General features: G+C 46.9%; 1 protein-coding gene across 1 annotated transcript in view; it reads left to right on the top strand.

Moving 5' to 3' along the window:
* ANO2 (anoctamin 2) overlaps nucleotides 1-22,286 on the top strand; it is a 334,097-nt gene that overhangs the window by 237,251 nt on the left and 74,560 nt on the right. The window contains exon 15 of the mRNA XM_068970582.1: nucleotides 18,444-18,518. Within this exon, the coding sequence (XP_068826683.1) occupies nucleotides 18,444-18,518 (75 nt within the window). The remainder of the gene's footprint in view (nucleotides 1-18,443; nucleotides 18,519-22,286) is intronic.

Below are 22,286 nucleotides of genomic sequence, written 5' to 3' on the forward strand. Positions count from 1 at the left end.
TCTGTCTCAGTGTCAGAAGCAATCAACATGTAATTCCTCACCCTTAAATTCTAATCTGGTTTGTGTGAGGTCCCATCGTGCCCAGGCTGCTCTCTGCCGGGGGGGCCTGGGGACACGTGGATGCTAGTGAGACCCAGGGGAGCACAGGTTCTTGTGCTCAGCTGTGCATTTTGTTCACTAGGCAGAGGGGTTCCTCATGCATGTTCCGGAGGCCAACTCTAGCCCCTCCAGGGGATCACGCATTCAGGATGACTTGAGCTCATTGGAAAAAACCATCCCCTAGCTGGCAGTGGGAGGTGGTCGGCTCCTGGGGTGCAGAGCAGAGGGCCTGGTTGGAGCCGCTGAGGCTGCAGATTCTCAGGCAGTGATTTCCCAGCACTGCAGTGAGTCAGGGCCTGGAGTCCAGAGGCGTGATGTGTGTTGACTCCCTGGGGGATGGCAGGCGGGGATGTGGGGCAGCCGCAGAGTGGGAGGGGGTTCCCCTGGGTGGACATTCCACCGTGTCATCCTTGGCCCTTAGTGCCGGCTTGGCCTTTAGCTCCTGGCTTCAGGTGGGGAGAGGCAGGGCCCAGTCTCTCTTTTTGGGGCAGCGAGTAGAATCCTTTCTGAGCCTGGGGATGCTCATAATTGGGTTGGTCCTGCTTGTCTGTCTCTTTTTTTTTTCCAGAGAGAGAACTATGAGAAGGATAGAAAGAGAAACTTTACAAGTAAATCCTCCCAAAGCCGGAGCTGGGGATGGAGTATAGAAAGCAAGGAAGGCTGTTGTGTGGACAGCCCTGCAGAAGAGTGTGGTGGGGGGATGAGGCAAGAGGAACCAGGAAGACGGGCTCTCATACTGAACCAGTAGGCATTTAAGGCTCCGAGCCCGGAGCTGGGATAGGAGTCCAGTGTACACTGCAAATCCAGTGGCTTGCAGACCAAACTTGTCACTTCTGGGATGTCTCCTGGTCCCCTTACCCTCTGTGTTTGGTGGAGATGTGCAGACGTGCAGGGAGAGAACAGAGGCAAAGGTCTGTGGAAGAAGAGAATCACTGAGATGCAAGGGGATAGATTGTTGATTAGCTTAAAGCTAGGTCATCGCTTGCTGGCAGAAGGAAAAAATACCTTTCTGGGGGCAGGAGTCCTGGATTGGGATCCTAGCTCAGGTAAGGGGGTCAAGCAACTTTTCTCAAACTGCCCTGGAACTGAGTTGTTAGCTACCAAAGAAGCTCGGTGACCACTGAGTTTGTGAATGCTGGATTAGACAGAGGTCCTGCATTATTCACCAGAGCCTCTGGTGTGTGTGTGTGTGTGTGTGTAGGTGTTAGTCATTCAGTTGTGTCCATCTCCCTATAGACTGTAGCCCACCAGGCTCCTCTGTCATTTTGTTCTCCAGGCAAGAATACTGGAGTGGGTTGCCATTCCTTTCTCCAGGGGATCTATGTTGGCAGTTATTAATACATTTCTTAAAAGAGAGAGCTGTCTGTGGGGAACATCTGTGAGTACCTGGAAAATCCAACTTTCTGAAGACACAGTATAGGGGATGTGGGAAAGCTAAGAAGAACTTTAGATTGGAATTACTTGGACCTGATTAAAATACCAGCTCAGCCATTTATTAGGGTACTCTGGCCAAGAAACTAAGCTTCTTGGGTCTTGATTTCCTTGGGTTTAAAATATCACTAATAATTCCTATCTGATAAAGTTATTGGAAGCAGTAAATGAGATCAGATGCATGAAGAATCCTGAAAAGTGCCTGTAGCTTAGTAAGCACACAGTAGAAGATGGATGGGTGGATGAGGAGATGGATGGATGAACGGATGAAGGAGTAGATGGATAAGGGGATGGATGGATGAGGGAGTGGATGGAGAAGGGAACAGGTGGATAGATGGATGAATAGATGGATGGATTGTGGATGGGTGAGGAGGCAGATAGAACAACCAGTTTTGGACCACTGCCTCAGCTAGGTAGAGTCATTGATCTGGGGGCATACCCAGACCACCAAGCATGATTGTGTGTGTGTGTACATGCATGTACACACTTGTACACAAGTTCGCATGTGTGTATTTTCCTGAGCCTTTTCTGAAGCTCACAGTTGGGAGCTTCTCCACCAGGCTCCCACAGAATCTTCCGTGTGGTCCCATCCCAGCAGCTGCTCCACTGCACCGTGACTGCTTACACTTTCATCTCTGCCTGGGCACTGAGAGTCTTGGAGCCCGATGTCACAGCACAGTCCCTGGAACAGAGTTGATGTTTATAAAGTCACTGCCTCAGGGCCGCTTCTCAGTTTTCTGGTAGGCAGGGCCACTGTACCAGTGGCATCTGAGATGCCTCACTCCACCTATTCATATATCCTAACCCTTCTTGAGGGTCAAAACTCAACCTTAGAACCCTGTGCTGATGAGGAAGCTGGAGGGGCTGAGAGCAGTTCTGTGTGTGGAGAGGGGGAAGGATGAGTTCTGAGAGGTGCGGCAGGGCAGAGGTTCTGCTGTGGGCCTTGGGCCCTGGGTCCCTCCCTTCCTTACCAGGTGGCGTGGTGGGTGGTTACACGCAGCAGCTGCCTGAGCTAGGTTCATGAGGGCCAGACCTGCCCTCCCAGGCTGGTGCCTGCATGCACTGAGCTTGCTCAGTAGCGCTCCCTGGGCTCAGCCTCATCTCAGGCCCCGGCCTCATCCCAGGCCCCAAGAGGGTGATGGCGACCCCGGAGGAAGCCAGCAGAGACCACCTGCACGTCCAACCACAGAGCAACCGTCCCCCTCCAAGTCCTCCCCTTTTTGGATTTTCCTTCCTCTCTTTGGCCCCTCATCCCTTTCTCTGCTGCTGCCTGGTAAACCCAGCTGAAGCTGAGCGTGGGCATGCCCAGAATGGGCGCTGTCACTGTCCTGTGTCTCTGGCCAGAATGTCCTTAGCCTGGAAGGACAGAGCCAACTCCCAGCCAGAGAGCCCTGGACCTAAAGAAAAGGCCTGCGTGGCTGGAGCTGATCTCCCTCCACCTACCGCATGTGTGGGTGGTGTGGCACGTTTCATGGATTATTTCACTTAATGATTTTAGAATACATTAGTGAATCGTGTGTTATCATGGGCTTTTGTGGTGACTCAGAATGGCCACTCACTCCAGTATTCTTGCCTGGAGAATTCCATGGACAGAGGAGCCTGGAGGGTTACAGTCCATAGGGGTTGCGAAGAGTTGGACACCACTGAGTGACTATCACTCACTTCATGTGTTATCATGACCCTGGCTGTGTCTCTAGGAAGAGCCAGGGCCGGCTTTGAAGATGACTCTTTTGAAGGATAGTAGAGGCCACCTCCCTTGATCTGGGGATCCCAGCCTTGAGGAAGAACCAGGAAGTGCTTCTGCCTGTCTGACCCAGTTTTCCTTGCTGGGCTTCCTTTCCATTGGTCCTGGCCCTTCTTGTTAATGAAGAGGAAGAACCACAAACTCTTCTTCTCTATTAGTTAACAAAATCTGAAACCAAACCAAAAAACAAACATTGCCTGCTGGCTGCGTGCAGCATCGCCAAACACCCCGAGGAGAGTTAATGACGGTGTCTTCTTGCCAGTTTACTGTTGTTACAAGTCCCTGCAAATATGTTTCTCATGCGGTCCCAGTGAAAAATAAACAGTTTCAGATGTGTATCATCTAACCGCCTACCCATGGTATAACAGTGACCATGGGCTACCCAGAACTGATTGATGGTGTTACAGAACCACGGACAAAGCGTCCTTACTCTTCTGACCAAAACACATGGATGATGTTGAAATTCATTATTTATTCATTTGCAAGTGAAATCTTGCAAAAGGCGTACTGATTTCTAAATGGAACTTAACAATACATTTCCCAAGCCTATTTTTGCACATCTCTGCTTTTGAGTGGAGAGCAGTGAGCATCTCTTAATAGATACCCTTTAAAGGATGGTACCCTCATTCATGGGCTGCCCTGGTGGCTCAGGTGGTAAAGAATCTACCTGCAATGCAGGAAACCCCAGTTCAGTCCCTGGATCAGGAAGATCCCTTGGAGAAGAGAATGGATACCTACTCTAGTACTCTTGCCTGGAGAATTCCATGGACAGAGGAACCTGGCAGGCTGAAATTTGGGCTTCCCAGATTGTAAAGCTAGTGGTAAAGAACCTGTCTTCCAGTATTCTCCAGTACTCTTGCCTGGAGAATGCCATGGACGGAGGAGCCTGGCAGGCTGCAATGCATGGGGTTGCATTGAGTTGAACACGACTGAGGCAAACAGTTGCAAAGAATCAGACATGATTAAGCAACTAACACTTTCACTTTCACCACTTTTCACCCTTATCCATCCACAATTCATCCAACCAGCCATCCAGCCATCTTTTACCCGGTGCTTACTAAGTTACAAGCACTTTTTAGGATTCTTTATGTGGGGACTTTTAAAGTCCAATGAATTCACAATATGAGATGTAGCTGTGTAAATTAAGTAAGATACTGAGATGCTGTCTAGGTTTGGTTTGATAATTGAAGTGCTTTGGCTGCTGGTCCCAAGTGTGGCCAGTGAGCAGGCGGTCCTCCCACCCTTAGTTCTTGCCTCCTGACTCCTTGAGCTGCTGGGACCCACAATGGACCTGAAGGTTCTCCCTGGTCTCAGGTGTGATCGGTGTGGCTCTGGCCCTACAGCCAGCTTGCAGATTGGTGGGGGTTGGTGGTGGGCATGGGTGGGAGCCAGCAATGCCACTGACAATACGAATTCCATGTTGACACCGCGCATGAGGGAATTGTCTCCAAGCTTGTTTCCACTCTGTGAGCACCTTTCAGAGAATCTGTTCACAGAGGGACAAACCACAGGAATACAGGCCCTGGAGCAAATGCAGCAAGGCAGGGAGCCAGTCTCCATGAACAGGACTTCCCTAATTGGGCTTAGCTGCAGCGTCGCCCATGAAGCATTTTGAAAAAACAGATTCTGTCACCCCCAAGATTCTGACTTAGTAGATCTGGGATTGGGCCAAGGTATGTTGAGAGACTTATTTTGAGAAGTCGCCTAAATGATGCTGATGATTAGCCAACTGAGAGTTGGTGACATTACCCAGGGCATCCCATTCTAAAACCTCCTCTTGCACTGTGGCAGCCTGTCTTCTCTGCAGTCTGAGCCTCTGCTGGGAGCTGGGCCATCAGCTCTCTTCTTCCTGTCCTCCAGGACTCAGGTCCTGCTTCTTCCCCAAGCCCCCTGCCTAATCTTTAAATAGAAATTACCAACACATCTCCTGATGTCATTTTTTGCACATCTCTGCTTTTGAGTGGAGGACAGTGAGCCTCTCTTGATAGGTACTCTGTAAGGATGGTACCCCCTTTCATCCAGCCATCCTCTCATCCATCCATCCCCTCATCCAGCACAGTGAGGTATAGCTGCTTCCTTAGAGCATCATCATGGTCCAGAGGGAATGGCTGTAGACAGGGGTGCACGGCAAGGATATTTTTCCGTGTCTATTTGTTGTTGTTGTTCAGTCACTAAGTCAGTCCCCACTCTTTGCGACCCCATGGACTGCAGCATACAAGGCTTCTCTGTCCTTCACTATCTCCCGGAGTTGGCTCAGATTCATGTCCATTGGGTCACTGATACTATCTAACCATCTCATCCTCTGTCGCCCCCTTCTCCTTTTGCCTTCAGTCTTTCCCAACATAAGGGTCTTTGTCAATGAGTCAACTCTTTGCATAAGGTGACCAAAGTATTGGAGCTTCAGCTTCAGGATCAGTCCTTCCAATGAATATTCAGGATTTATTTCCTTTAGGATTGACTGGTTTGATCTCCTTGCAGTCTGAGGGACTCTCAAGAGTCTTCTCTAGCACCACAATTCGAAAACATCTGGGGAAAAAAAATAGGGGTTACAAAACCTTATTGTGCCTGAAGCGAGCAGGAATAAGGGGGGATTTCACGAATAACTTTAAGATTGTAAACAAATATTCTACAGATATGTTTTCCACTCTGTGGGCTACGATGTAAGGAAAAGGCCCCAAACTGAAGCTGGAGGCTTGTTGGTTAAATTGAAAAGTAATGTGTGACCTGAACGGACAAGACACACTAGAAGGAGCTCAGTGACCGCAGGGGCTCCATCGCAAGGTCTTCACAGTGAGTCCAGGGTGGTGAGCGCCTCCTTGCCTAGAGGCAGGGGGCAAGTGGGAACACAGCTGGGTGTCACTTAGGCTGACTCTTCTCCCTAGGTTGTTTTCCTTGCAAAAAAACTGTCCTTATCAGCACATGCTTGTGGGATATGCACTCGACTCTTTTTTTTTTTATTGGAGTATAGTTGAATTACAGGGTTGTGTTAATTGCTGCTGTACAACAGAGTGACTCAGTTATGCATATATACATATTCTTTTTCTTATTCTTTCCATTATAGTTTAACGGTACGCTGCATACATTTCTCTGTGCTATACAGTAGGAGGACCTTGTTGTTTATCCATCCTATATATCCCAGTTTGCATCTGCTAATACCAAACTCCCAATCCATCCCACTCCCATCTTCCTCCTCCTTGGCAACCACCAGTCTATTTTCTGTGTCCCTTATTCTGCTTACGTTTCATAGATAGGTTCGTTTGTGTCATAGTTTAGATTACACATATCAGCAATGTCATATGATATTTGTCTTTCTCTGCCTGACTTACTTAGTATGATAATCTCTCATTGCATTCTTGTTGTTGCAAATGGAATTATTTGATTTTTTTGATGGCTGAGTAATATTCCATCATGTATATGTACCACATCTTTTTTAATCCATTCATCTGTGGATGGATGTTTAGGTTGTTTCCATGTCTTGGCTATTGTGAATAGGACATGCACTTGACTATTCTTAAAGTGTTGAAAAGTTACCAAGAAGTGTCTTTATTTTCCCCTTATGTTTTGGCATCATAGCCTGAGGCAGGGACACAGAATTGTACTGTGGGCTCCTCCTGTGTGAAGTTAGATTCAACCCACCAGAGGCTAAATGCTCAATCCCAATCTTCTGTGCACTGGGCATTTCAAAGCAGAGCTAGGCTATTGTTTCCAAACCGATCCTTACCCACTGAACTGCAGCTGCAAGTGCGCTCCCGGAGCCAGGCCAATCTCAGTGCTGGAGTCCAGCAAGGAGCCGGACACAGAAGGTACCTGCCCTCACAAAGCTTCTATTTTCCTAAAAGAGGCAGAGAGGAGATAAATAAACACATGAGATAACTTCAGATAGTCATAGTTTTGATAGAGAATAATAAGGGTCAGAGGATGGGCTGGGGCCTTAGGAAAGGCCTCATTGGAGGGATGATGCTAGAACTGAGAACAGAAGGGTGAGCAGAGGACCCAAGTGGGTAAAGAGATAGAAGAGGAGAGATCTCATTCAGGTCTTGAACTGGTGATGTTCATTGAACAAGAAGGAAGCCAGTGTGGCTGGAATGGAGTACAAAGGGATTGAACGCTTAGCAATGAAGCTCAAGAGGGGCCAGAGTCAAGATCATCAATCCTCAGAGGCCCCACTCGACATTGGATTTAGATATATTCTGACTGCCGAGTCCGTGGTCATTGTGTGATGTTGTAGATAAGGTTATAGATTAAGGATTCATGTGTATAGTAATCATGGGGGGTCCTGGTGGCTTCAGCCCAGCTTCCTCCTTTTACAGGTAAGGAGGTCTGGACAGGGACGATGACATGGCTGCCCTGGGCTCTCATATGTTGTTAGGGGCAACCCACCTGAGCCCCCTTTTCCATCACCACAATCTAGAAGGGGTGCCCCTTTAGAGAGTGAGTGCGGAGGGGCTGTCTGTGGTCCGACTCCAGGCAGGACACTGGATAAGATAGTTGGAATTGGGGTCAGGGAGGGAGAGATGCTCAGCCCAGTCCTGGAACCCAGGGAGGCCAAGGCCGCCCGCTGGGAAATAGAGGTAGTAAAACAGCAGCCGTCTGGGGGCAGAGGCGCAGAGTTAGCAAGCTGGCCCTCAGGAGGGGAGGAAGGGAGCCAGAGTCTGTATTTCTGAGCCTGCTGAAATCACCAAGCAGCGGGAGGAACAGAGAATGCTTTCCATCTGAGCCACAAATCACACTATGTTCTGCCCTGGACTTCGCCCGTGCCTGTTGCCTTGGGTGCTGTGCCATGCCACTGCCTCCAGCCCTTTGTCAAGATTGCCCTCCTAGATTGACACCCTTCCCAAAAGTCTGTCTCTATCTCTAGAGGGCTCTGGGGTCAGTTACAGGCAAGCCCACAAGGCTGAGGGCTAGGACCTGGAGGCTCAGTCCAGGAGGCTGTGTGTGCTTGGGCTGTGGGGACCAATACCATGCCCAGGTCCAATGTCATGGTGATAGGAGCTGCAGGGTGCCCAATGTCAGTGAAGGGAGGGGTGTGCAGTCCAATTCTGGCCTTACTTTTGTGGTCAAGCCATGAAGACTTCTTGGAGGAGGAGCTATCTTAGGAGAGAAACCAGGGAGAGAGAGATGATGGTGAAGTTGGTGATCATTGCATCTGGAGTAGATGCTGTTTGTGAGGGGTCTTGAAGACTCACCAGCAGAGGGAGCATTGAACAGCTGTGTCAGGGCAAAGAGGGACCAGGTCACGTAGAACAGCTGTGTGACTCCAGAACTGGAAGACTGGCCCCCAGATCGCTACTGTAGGAAGCAGTGTCCACATTGAACTTGAGATTTCCTCATCATTTGATAAGGAAATGCCACCTAATGTGTCCTGATAAGGGCCAGGGTCCCTGGAGGTTGAAGCAATAGTGATGATAGTGATGTTAGGTTACAAGTGTTGGGGTCCAGCTCTGTGTGAGGCAGAGTTCCATACGCATGGTCCCATATGCCTCCTCATTTCATCTTCACAACAGCAATCTTGTATGAAGGACACTCATCTTAATCTCTTATTTAGAGATGAGGAAATTGAGGTGCAGAGAAGTTGGCTCTATGCCTGAGGTCATATGGTCATCTCTCTTTCCATCCTAGAAAACACTTATCATTCTTTGGTCGCAAGTGAAATGTCTCTTCATCTTTGATGTCTTCCTTCTCCCCCAAGGCAGGAAATTGCTCCCTCCTCTGTGTCCCCATGATGTGTGTCCTATCATCTCATAATATGTGTTGTCTTTCTCAGTTTCTAAGACCCCATGGACTGCAGCATGCCAGGCTCCCCTGTCCTTCACTGTCTCCCAGAGTTTGCTTAAACTCATGTCTTTTGAGTGGGTGATGCTGTCCAACCATCTCACCCTAAGAGCAAAGAATGTGCCTTCTCCATATCTGCAGTGCCCAGTGCCAGAACAATGCTGGATACACATTTGATGTTCAGTGAAAGCTTCCTGCATAGAAATAGGATTAGTAACAACTCACAGTTATACAGAACTTAGAATTTTCCCAATACTGTCACATGCATGGTGTACTCATTGAGGCTCAGTAGGGCAGGTCTACCAGTTGTCCAGTTGAAGATGAGGTTATGAGGTCAGAGAGATGTTAGACAATATTCTTAAGGTTGCTCAGCTAATAAAGAGGTAGAGACAGGGATGAAGCCCAGGTCTTGCATTTCCAAATGCCTCACTATTCCCTCTCCTTGACACTGTCCCCTTGACACAAATATTATCAACAACAGAGGCTCAGTATGTGAACATTCTGATGGAAACCAAAGCCAGTCTATTCACAGACCTCCGGTGGTTAGCTGGAGTGGGTGAGGCAGGTGATGATGATGGTGCTTGACTTCCCGCCCTTTTGTTGTTATTGTTCGGTTACTCAGTTGTGTCTGACTTTGCGACCCCATAGACTGCAGACACCAGGCTCCCCTGTCTTTCACCATCTCCCAGAGTTTGCTCAAACTCATGTCCATTGAGTGGGTGATGCCATCCAACCATCTCATCCTCTGTTGTCCCCTTCTCCTCCTGCCTTCAATGTTTCCCAGAGTCAGTGTCTTTTCCAATGAGTTGGTGCCGGGGTCTAGCCCCAGTGGATCCAGGGTAATTCGAAGCAGGGACGGAGTTGGCGTCCTAGGAAAAAGCTATTTAATTAGGAGTATAAAGAGAGATTAGAAAGGAATAGTGTAGTAGGAAAATTAGTGGAGAAAAAGAGGTTGAATAACTTGGTTTACGTGGGATACCAATAAAGCTTCGAGACAAGAAGCTTGCACTACCTACGTAGGACACCGGTGCCCACTTGAATAGCAGAGGGTGCCCCTCTTTGGGCTCTCTCTCATGTGGATCTTAAAAGCCAGGGCAAAATTAGCAGGCTTGGTGAGCACCCACGCTCCAGATGGGAATTCAGCCAGAAAAATGGGGAACGAGAAAGAACAACACGGGGGAATCAGTCTTTTCAGAAACTGATCCGTTTTCTTTATTTTCAGGTTTGCTTATATACCTTTTGTTACACATAGAGACAAATGGAAATTTTAAAGTCACACGGGGGTCAGCAGTCCTGACCTTTATCAAAATCAGGTGCTTCATATAAATGTATACAAAAAGGTCTTAGGGGTTTTACATCATCTTCTGGCCGTGAGGTCTGCTGACATTTTATTATCCTTTCTTTTCTGATAACGGTCAGTCAACCAGAAACTTATTTTCCAGGGGTGATTTTTCTTAAACCAGGCACCACCCTCTGAAGGTACAAGATAAAGTTGCATTCCTATAGGGTGAGGGTGTAGTGGGTTACAATTAAGAAAGGAATTTACTTAGCCTAAGGTTTAACATGATTAATCTTAAAGGTTAATACTTATTTCTCCTATATGCTAGTTATATATTCATTAACATGTATAAGGGCAGGGGATTTAGCAGCAAACACTGGCCCAATAAATGGAAAACCCTTCACCAACATGATTTTTATCTTTAGAAAAACCCAGTGCTAACTAAGACTTTCAAACTACTCCAAACTCTCTGTGCTGTTTATGGTTGAGAGGTGGTAAACAATCATGTACATAGTAGCAAGAGGGTGGATAATCCTGTCACACAAGCTAGTCTGCCAGGAGAGAGGTTTGACCTGAGACACCCTTGTCATGCCCAGGAACTTTATTAACTGGAGCTGTAGGTTAACTCCTTCTCCGAGAGAGGTAGGGGACAGCCCACCATAAAGTCAGAGGTGTAGGTGAGAGCATAAAGCAGTAAAGTAGGCAGACTCTGGTTTTGAGGGTAGATGCTCAGGAACAGGGGGTTTCCTGGGGCTTGATCCCGCCTTTGCGTATGCCGAAGCCTCCTTCCTCATGACCTTTGCCACGGCGGAGTTCCTCACGCTGGCTCCCGGCAAGTTGGCTCTTTGCATCAGGAGGCCAAAGTACTGGAGCTTCAGCTTCAGCATCAGTCCTTCCAGCGAATATTCAGGCTTGATTTCCTGCCCCTTTAGAATTCTTCAAAGAAAGAGGACCACAGCTGGCTTCTTTTGAAGCCAAAATCCAGTTCTGTTCCAGGCATGATGCTTCCTGAGCAGTAGGCAAATATCATCTTTATTCTCCTTTACTGAATTCAGAGCAGTCTGTATTGGTTTAACATTGGCATAACTGAGCGTGTCTTTTCTCAATTCATACTTGAAGTAAATTTAAAACATTATAAACATCTGAATTAGAAACTTCAAGGAATCTACAGATACTGTCCCCTCAAGGAGGCAGACTGTAATTGTCTACCCCTCAAATGTGGGCTGCACGTAGTGACTTCCTTCCAAAGAGTAAAGTATGAAAGGAAGGGAAAGAGTTACTGGACAGCCGGGAAACCTGACAAGCATCATGAGTGACAGGTCATATTATAGCCTGTCCCTTTGCTGTGATGAAATGAACATGATGTCAGATTGGTGCAAAAGTAATTGCAGTTTCAGACTGTGAATTTTCAGTCATTATAACTAGGCTCAAGCACATCTTTATTAATCAAAGTAGGAACCATTTCAATCAATACATTTTTGTCAATGAGAAATAAGTTTGTTTATTCCTGTAGTGTAAAAATCCATGCTTTGGGATTAGATGAACTCTTGGAAAGCATTTTCTGCCTCCTGCTGGTTGTAGAAGCGTTTTCCCTGCACAAAGTTGTCGAGATGCTTGAAGAAGTGGTAGTCGGTCGGCGAGAGGTCAGGTGAATATGGCGGATGAGGCAACACTCTGAAGCCCAATTCGTCCAACTTTTGAAGCAAGGATTTGTTGTGCGATGCGCATTCGAGTGTTGTCGTGGAGAACTGGGCCCTTTCTGTTGACCAATGCCAGCTGCAGGCATTCTAGTTTTCATGCGTCTCATCAGTTTGCGGAGCATACTTCTCAGATGTGATGGTTTCTCTGGGACTCAGAACACTCTAGTGGGTCAGACGGGCAGCAGACCACCACACAGCGACCGTGACTTTGCAAGTCTGGCTTTACCTCTGTGGTCTTCCTCCTCCATGCCCACAGCTTCAGCCTAATCCTGAGAAAGACTTCAGAGAAGCCTGTACCGAGCAACACTGTACAAAATCCTTGACTGCTTACTCCTCAAAACTGACAAGGTCATCAGCAACAAGAAAAGTCTGAGACATTGTCATAGTTTAGAGGAGCCTAAGAAGACATGGTGGCTAAAAATAATGTGGACTCTTGGATGGGACTCTGGAGCAGAAAAGGAATATTAGGTGAAGACTAAGAAAATCCACATAAAATGTGAGCTTTAGTTAATAATAAGGTATAGGGACTTGCCTGGTAGTCCAGAGGTCAAGGTTTTGAGCTTCCACAGCAGGGGTCATGGGTTTGGTCCCTGGTCTGGAAACTATGATCCTGCATGCTGCTCAACGTGGCCAAAAAAATTAAAAAATAATAACATAATAAGATACAATATTGGTTCATTGCTTGCGAAAAATGTACCCATACTAACATAATAAGGAAACTGGGTGCAGAATTGTGTGTATATATATATATATAAACATACATATATATATATATACACACACATTGTGCCATCTTTGAAGCTTTTCATAAATCTAAAGCTATTCTAAATTTTTAAAAAAGTTTATTTAAAGAAAAGAAAGTAGAGGAAGGAATTCTCGTATGTTCCTGGTGAAAATGCAAAAATAGCATAGCCATTTTGTAAAACAGTCTGGCAGTTGCTTATAAACCAAAGATACACACAACCCATGACTCAGCAATTCCACTACTTGATATTTACCTAAAGCCTATGCTGACACCAAAGCCAGTGTGCAGATACTTCCAACAGCTTTACTCATAATTACCAACTGGAAACAATCCAGACATATCTCAGTGATGGTTCAGTTAGACGTGGCAGGTCCATACAGTGAAATATTACTCAGCAATAAGAAAACGGAGTTCTGAGAATATAGCGGAAGTGAATCCCAAATGCAGTGCATTAAGTGAGACAAGTCAGACTGGAAAGGAGCCATGCTATGGGAATTTACTTTTATGACTTTTTGGAAAGGCAACACTGAAGGGACAGAGAATAGGTCTTGCCAGTAGCTGGAGACTGAGGGAGGTGATGGACCACAGTGGATGGGGCAGTACTGAGGGGATGATGGTTCTGCTTTTGATTGTGGTCGTGGTTACACGTGATACATATGTATTTAGCAATTCACAAAACTTCATGCTAATAAGGTGAATTTTATTATATGTTAATCATGCATTAATTTAAATAAATACAAACTCAGGGATGATTGACCACTTTTCAAGGTTGCCCTCCCAGGATTTGCTTGAATAGGAGTCTCATATACTGCGTTTGCAGGGACTGCATTTCCTGCTGTTCAGCCTGCCAAAAGGACACTGCTGTAGTTTGATGTGGATGTCACCATGCTACTTCCTGTTTGGAGACTTGGAAGTGAAAGCCGTAGTTTAGGGACAAGGACCCAAGCATAGACAATGGCTAGGCTCCTGGCTTAACAGTGGTGAATTAGCTGAGCCCTTCCTGTCCACCCGCTTCTGATACAGTCATGACATGAACTTGACCGTACTTTTGATGTGAGGCCTTGTGTGGCTTTTTGTTGGGGCTTCCCTGGTGGCTCGGATGGTAAAGAATCCACCTACAATGCAGCAGACTTGAGTTCAATCCCTGGGTGGGGAAGATCCCCTGGAAAAGGGAATGGCGGCCCACTCCCAATATTCTTGCCTGGAAAATCCATGGACAGAGGAGCCTGGCAGGCTACAGTCCATGGGGTTGCAAAGAGTCGGACATAACTGAGGGAGTAACACTTAGAGCTGACGGAGTGCTTTCCTAGGCGTTCAGCTGTGTGATCTGTGCATGACCTCTGCCACTTCAGTGGGATGTGTTGTCATCTCCGTGTTAAAAAGAGGGAGACTCTGAGAGCTCTCGCTTACCTGTGTGTGCAGGTGCACTGGCTTGGCCCCTCCATGGGGTGGCTAATTAATATAAATACATGGTATAATAATTTGGCACAATAGATGTTACCGTTTATGCATTTTACAGATAAGGAATATAATTACTTTACAAATGAGGAAACAGAAATTCTGGGAATTTCCCAAGGCCACTTGACTCATATCAGAGCCAAGAGTTGAGCTCAGAAGTTCAAGTTCCAAGTTCTTCTACGATCCCATGAGCTGGTTGTGTGACTTTTACATGGAGTGTAGTTAACTGGATGGTGTTTTGCCATGAATCGTCATATCTTTTCTGTGCCAGTGAGTGGAGATTCTAATTAGCATCCACCGAGGTGGTGCTAGTGGTGAAGAATCCGCCTGTCTACTCAGGAGATGCAAGAGACGGGGGTTCAGTCCCTGGGTCGGGAAGACCCCCTGGAAGAGAGCATGAAAACTCACTCCAGTGTTGGTGCCTGGAGAATCCCATGGACAGAGGAGCCTGGCAGGCTATAGTGCATGGGATCACAAAGAGTCGGACATGACTTTAGTGACTTAGCATGCATAGAGTCTGGTCTGAACACACCTCATCCCTGGCCTTAAGAAGGTGGATAAGACTTGGCAGGAACCTTGGCCAAAACCCTCTCTGCCCCCTGGCCCTGCCCTTGGCTTTGCTAGTCATCCTCTACGATTATACTTATTTCAGAGCCTTTTTCATCTGGGGCTGTGTTTCCTACTTCTCTGCTTGCACTTCCTTTTCTCCCATTTCTTCCAAAACTGTCCATCTTGTCCCTGAGGACCATTCTGAGCCCGGTCTCATCCTCACTGACTGCTTCCTTGCCCCTTCCCCTGATTTCATGGACCACGCACAGCTCTTTCTACCTCTCCTTGCCCTGCTCCCCACTCAGGGAGCCCCACTGGGGAGGAACTGGAGACACAGAACCTGTAACTGGAGCTTCCCTTTCCCTGCTCATCGCTGGCATTTCTGAGCACACCTGGCTTGCTGATTCTCAAGGCAGAGCCTCTCATCCCCAGGCCAGAAGGCAGGAAGAGTCAGAGAATCATCCAGACCATAATCATAATGAGAGAGGCCTTCAGATGAGCCCCACATAACCCTAGACTTCTTTTCATAATCCCTACAGAGTTATCATCTACCCACCCCTCTTCAGTGTTCTAATCAGAATCTTAAAGTAAGATTCCATTGTGCTCAGTCATGTCCTACTCTTTGTGACCCCATGGACTTTAGCCCACTAGGCTCCTCTGTCTGTGAGATTCTCCAGGCAAGAATACTGGCGTGCATTGCCATTTTTTTCTCCAGGGGATCTTCCTGAACCAGGGACTGAGCCTGAGTCTCTTGCTTCTCCTGCACTGACTGGCCGATTCTTTACCATTAGAGCCGCCTAGGAAGCCAAGATACCACCAGTGTGAGTGAAATTAAGAATGAACACTGGGGACTTCCCTGGTGGTCCAGTGGTTAAGCATTCACCTTGCAATGCAAGGGATGCGAGTTCTATCCCTGGTCAGGGAACTAAGATCCCACCTGCAAAACAGCTAAACGTGTGTGCCCACAATTACTGAGACTGTGTGCCACAACTAGAGAGCCATGTGCTGCCACGAAAAATCCTACATGACATAGCAAAGATCCTGTGGGCTGCAACGAAGACCCGATGCAGCCAAATAAATAAATAAATATTAAAAAGAACTCAAATAAAAAAGAATGAATACTGAAGGCAGAGAGAAAGAAATGCTAGTCCCATTTGATGTCTGGCCTCATTTAGAGGACTTGCTTCAGTCCTAATAGAAATAGGTTTTTATAGTCCCACCTGTACAGGATGGTCATGACCTGCTATTCTCACTGTGTGATGGAAAGTCTGCTGGGCTCAGAGTCTGGAGACCTGATCCTATCGGAGCCAACGAGAAACCGAGCATCCCTTGTTGACGTCGTTGGTACAGGAGAGCATTGGTCACTGAATTACTCCAGCCTTAAAGTTTGTTTTTTTTTTTTTAAATTGGGATATAATTGCTTTACACTGTTGTGTTATTTTCTGCTGTAGACGGAAGTGAATCAGCTCTAAGATACCCTAGAGAAGGGCATGGCTACCAGTGTTTCTTGCCTGGAGAATTCCATGGACAGAGCAGCCTGGTGGGCTATAGTCCATGGGGTCTCGAAGAGTTGGGCACAACTGAGTGACTAACACTTCACTTTACACGTTTATCCCCTCCCTCTTGGACCTCCCTCCCACCCCTCTAGGTCATTACAGACCGCCGAGCTGTTAATGCTTATTTCCGGCCCGTTGTAGTCACGTCAGCCCTGTGCTCAGCTCCAGACATGCCTTGAGAAAGATATACCATTCCTTTCCTCAAATCCCACCCAGGCTCACTTCCAGGATAACCCACATTCCTGAACTGGCACGGGATTCCTGAAGCTCTTTTTGTGTTTGGATATCACTTCCATCCCATTAAACAGGGAGCCCCCTGAGGACAGTGACTGTGTCCACAGTCCTCTGTCTCCCCACTGTGCATGGCCGCAAAGTCTGCACACAGTGGGCTCACAGAGGCTTTTAGAAAGATTTTCAGGCCAAGAAGGCCCTTCGCTTACAGTGGTGATGGTGGTTTAGTTGCTCAGTCATTCTGACTCTTTGCGACCCTATGGACTGTAGCCCACCGGGCTCCTCTGTGGGATTCTCCAGGCAAGAATACTGGAGTGGGTTGTCATTTCCTCCTCTAGGGGATCTTCCTGACATAGGGATCGAATCCTAGCCTCCTGCATTGCAGGCAGATTCTTTACCGCTGAGCCACTGGGGAAGCCTACAGTACAAGCTTTCAAAGCCTAGATGGCACTGTTGCTAGGGTCAGATCAGGTGTGTTCTGAAATCTGGCGAGGAGGGAGAGAGAAGCAGAAGGGGGCCTGGAACGCTGGCTTGCTGAGTTAGACAGGCTGCAGAAATGCAGGGGCCCTACCTCGCCAGCATGGAGGGCTTTGCCGTTTCCACTGCATCCTCCCCAGCATGGCTTTAGCTGGCCTTCGAGGCAACCTTGTAGTCGGTGGGGCACTATATCCATTCTAATTGTAAAGAATGGCAGCTCAAAGAAATCCAGTTGTTGTTCAGTCGCTCATTCGTGTCTGACTCTTCACGACTCCACGGACTGCAGCACGCCAGGCTTCCCTGTCCATCATCATCTCCCAGAGTTTGCTCAAACTCATGTCCGTCAAGTCGACGATGCCGTCCAACCATCTCATCCTCTGTGGCCTCCTTTTCCTCCTGCCTTCAGTCTTTCCTAGCATCAGGGTCTTTTCCAATGAGTCAGCTCTTCCCATCAGGTGGCCAAAGTATTGGAGCTTCAGCTTCAGCATCAGTCTTTCCAATGAATATTCAGGGTTGACTTCCTTTAGGATTGATTTCTCTGATCTCCTTGCAGTCCAAGGGGCCCTTGAAGAGTCTTCTCCAACACCACAGTTCAAAAGCATCAAATCCAGTGCCCAGGATAAAATTATGTGGCAGTTAATTGGCAGAGGTTTTTACCCCTCGTACCTGGTGGGCTTCACCCTACCAGGTGAGGGATCTAAACAGGCAGGGAAGGCAGATGTGGTCAAGGATATGGAGGTCCCAAGAGAGCAGGGGGTGAACTGGATGGAGTCTGGTTCTCAGCCAGACTGATAGCAAGGCATCAGCTAAGCCTGCACCTTGAGTTGTCTGCCTTCGTGACCAGGGGAGAACAGTTGTTTTGGAGGGAACAAATAACACGTACAGGTTCTTTGAAGAACAAAAATTGTGGGTGATTTGCATACTCGGGATCTAAGGTCAGTGGTGACATCTGATATAAATGATGATCTCTTCTAGGATGCTGCCCTGTGGTCATTTGTCTCCCACTTTACCACGTTCATGTGTGTCTCATTAAAATAAAGCAAATAAAACCATCCTGTGCATGAGCCAGGATGGAGGTCATGACTGTGCCCATTTAGCAGATGAAGAAATAGAAACGTTGAGGCACAGCAAAGATCGCACAGCAGATAGAGCGGTTGAACTGAAACTTTAGCCCAGTGTGAGGCTGAAATCAAATATTGTCCTCTTTTCACCACAGATTTTCCAAAATCTAGAAATCACAGAATTAGGAGAGCTGTTGTTGATGTGGAGGGTAAGGCATCAGAGACCAAAACCGTCTCTACGTAGAGTGATGAATGATATACACATTTACGGAAAACTGAGGGACATTTTGTATCTGTTACTTACAGCATCTGACGGTCACTGTTCTCTTGTTTCTCCCCAGGACGATGAAGATAAGCTGACCTGGAAAGATCGTTTCCCAGGTTACCTGATGAACTTCGCCTCCATCTTGTTCATGGTGATTTCCTGGTGGGGAATACCTGGTTCTGCCATGTGCATGGGGATCCTGCTGTGTGAATGCTGGGGGTGTTAGTCTGTGACGCTGTGGGGATGAGGAGGGGCTAGTGAAGATGAACATGGTCCTCTCAGAGGGACAGGAGACAGGGGTTCGATTGCTGGTCCAGGAAGATCCCACATGCTGGGACACCTGTGCACCACAGCTGTTGAGCCTGTGGTGCACAGAGCCCAGGAAGTGTGACCCTGAGCCTATGTGCTGCAACTACCGAAGCCCTTGTGTCTAGAGTCCCTGCCCCGCAACAAGAGAAGCCGCTGCAATGAGAAGGCCACACAGTGCAACGAAGAGTAGCCCCTGCTCTCCCCGACTAGAGAAAAGCCTGCACAGCAACGAAGACCCAGCACAGGCAAAAATAAATAGATCAATAAAATTATTAAAAAGTATTCCAAGTTGGATAATAAATTATATAGCCCCCTACCAATTTGTTTTTAAAAATCCTTATTTTATGCTAACTTTTCCCCATTGTTTTTTCATTAAAAAAAAAAAAAATCCAGTCTCCAGAGGGGCTTGGCATTACCCTAGAACAAGGTGTGGAGTTTGAAATAAAGGGGTCAGGATGATGTTTGTAAAAGAGTGGCTTGTACTGTTACAGAATTAGCCCAGGGCACCTTTGGCAATGAACTTGAGTATCCAGTATCATTTCCTCTGTTGGGGGTATTTTTCATGGAGTGACGAGAGCCAAGAAAAGTCCAGGGCAGTGTTCATCTTCCTCACCCATGGAAGAGGCCCAGCTGGACAAAGATGAAGTTTCTCTTTCTTCTCCAACCCAGAGTATTAGCTAATGTTCCTTTCCTTTTTGAATGTATCCTCTTTTTGTGTCCTTTTTCTATGGGAGTATTATCAGAGGCAGTTCCCTCCCTTTAGAGAAGGGTGCATAAGCTTTCCTTCCACGCCCAAGATAACCATTGACTCATGTTTGTGTATCAGAGACCAGTCATCAGAAACCCTCATCCATCACTTGGATTATCACAGTGGCCTCCTAACTCAGCTCCCTGCTGATACTCTGGCCCCAGCCTGCTGATCTTTTCCAAATCTAGGTCACATAACATTACTTCTCTGCTCAAAACTCTTTAAAGGCATCACATCTTGAGGCCAAAATCTTTGGTCTGTGTTCACGGATGCTGAACAGAAATATGGAGACCATTCAGTTCAGTCACTCAGTTGTGTCCGACTCCTTGCGACCGCGTGGACTGCAGCATGCCAGGCTTCCCTGTTCTTCACCATCTCCCGGGGCTTGCTCAAACTCATGTCCATTGAGTTGGTGGTGCCACCCAACCCTCTCATCCTCTGTCATCCCCTTCTCCTCCTGCCTTCAATCTTTCCCAGCATCAGGGTCTTTTCTAGTGAGTCAGTTCTTCACATCAGGTGGCCGAAGTATTGGAACTTCAGCTTCAGCATCTGTCCTTCCAAGAAGGAAGAAAGTGGCTTTATTTCCTTGTCAGGCGAAGAGGGAGCACAAGAGTCTTGCTCCTCGAGAACTGTGCCCCCTTCTCTGGGGAGTAGGAAGAGGTCTTATAGCCAGGACTATGGTCGGGGTGTGTGGTAAGGATCAAGGTCATGACCGTTTTGCATTCTTTCTTCTGCAGAGTTTCAAAGCAGCCACAACACTGGGTCTGGTTGGATCCACGGGTGGTGATACTGGCAGTCTGGGGCGTGTGCAGGGCCTCAGTGCTCCTGCTCAGTCCCTCAGTCATGTCTACTCTGTGCGACCCCGTGGACTGTAGCCCGCCAGGCTCCTCTGTCCATGGGATTTCCCAGGCGAGAATACTGGAGTGGGTAGCCAGTCCCTTTTCCCAGGGAGCATCCTTATCGTGTGGGTGCCTTGGTCTTCTCAACTTCCATTCAGAATGCAAGTCCTGGAGGGTAGGGCCCAGATTAGCTGTCCCTTCTGTGTCTCTCATCGTGTGAGATTAGGACTCTGGGCTCCATAGCCTGGCTCCCACTGCAGTTTGCTGTAACCAGATGTAAGATTATGGAATTCAAACACTAAGAGCCACAGGAATGTACTGTGCAACTTGGGGAACACAGCCAATATTTTGTAATAACTGTAAATGGAAAGTAACGTTTAAACATTGTATGAAAGAGGCTCCCCTGGTGGTCCAGTGGTTAGCACTCGGAGCGTCCGCTGCAGGGAGTACAAGTTTGATCCCTGGTCAGGGAACTGGCCAAAAAAAAAAAAAAATGTATTAAAAAAGGCCCACCAAGAGACCCAGAGGCCATGATAGGTGACCACGTGCAGGAGGGGGAAACTGCCAGAGCTGAGGGTCAGCAAATCTTTACCAAACAGATTCCATGCAGGAGGCACCTCTCTGTAGTTGCAAAAGGCACACAGAGAAGTACATGATCAATCTCCACTTTTGGTCCAGTTGGGGGACCTGATCACAAACATGAAATACACCTCACAGGGTGCAATAGGTGGTCAGAAAACACTTGTTGAATTTAATAAACAAAATCAGTAACACAGCCATAGTGATGAGAGGAGTGCCGGATTTGGTGCCAAAAGTCCTGGGTTGATCTTGGAACCATAGAGCAGAGTTCAGGTCCTGGATGGAACTAAATTGCATCTACCAAAGGTGTAGCATCTGCGGTTAATATAAGGAATCAGGCTAAAGTAGGTGTGGCTGAAATAATGAAATCAGGAGGGCACACATGGATTAGCTGGTTTTTTAATACTGATATTTTATGAATATGTAATACCATTCATCCAGTTAATTCAGTTATTATAAGCATTAGCTTAAAGTTCAGTAATATCTCACCTTAATCAAGTGATATCTAGTGGAGGCATGTTCTTCAAAATGACCATGGGAAATGTGGGTAGAATCAGCGGGTAGATAAAGTCACCGTTTGTGGGCCTTTGTCTTGTTTGATAGAATATTTCTGAAACATTAGTCTGTAATTTTTAATTGTTCATTATGCTATGCTTAAAGCAATTAATGTGAGAGCTATTTTGTTTTCTTGATAATTAGATGTAGTGATTAGAACATGCTTCATATTACACTGGAGTTTTTTTTTTTTAACTTTTTATTTTATATTGGAGTATTGTTGTATTTCCTCTTCTTTGGGATGGTTTTGGTCACTGTGTCCTGTCCAATGTTATGAACCTCCATCCATAGTTCGTCAGGACCTCTGTCTGTCAGATCTAATCTCTTGAATCTATTTATCACCTCCACTGTATGATAATCAGGGATTTGATTTAGCACATATGTGTATGGTCTAGTGGTTTTCCCTACTTTCTTCAATTTAATTTTGCAATGGGAGCTTGTCATCTGAGCCACAGTCAGCTCCAGGTCTTGTGTTTACTGACTGTATAGAGCTTCTCCATCTTTGGTTGCAAAGAACATAATCAATGTGATTTCGGTATTGATCACCTGGTGATGTCTATGTGTAGGATTGTCTCTTGGTTTGTTGGAAAAGGGTGTTTGCTATGATCAGGGTGTTCTCTTGACAAAACTCTGTTAGCCTTTGCCTCGCTTCACTTTGTACTTCAAGGCCAACCTTGCTTGTTATTCTGGGTGTCTCTTGACTTCCTACTTTTGCATTCCAATCTTCTATGGTGAAAATGACATCTTTTTTTTGGTATTAGCTCTAGAAGATCTTGTAGGTCTTCATAGAGTCGTTCAGCTTCTTTGAAGTGGTTGAGGCATAGATCGGGTTAATGTGATGTTAAATAGTTTGCCTTGGAAATGAACAGAGCTCCTTCTGCTGTTTCAA

The sequence above is a fragment of the Capricornis sumatraensis genome, chromosome 4, assembly GCF_032405125.1.
Source record: "Capricornis sumatraensis isolate serow.1 chromosome 4, serow.2, whole genome shotgun sequence".
Classification (NCBI taxonomy): Eukaryota; Metazoa; Chordata; class Mammalia; order Artiodactyla; family Bovidae; genus Capricornis; species Capricornis sumatraensis.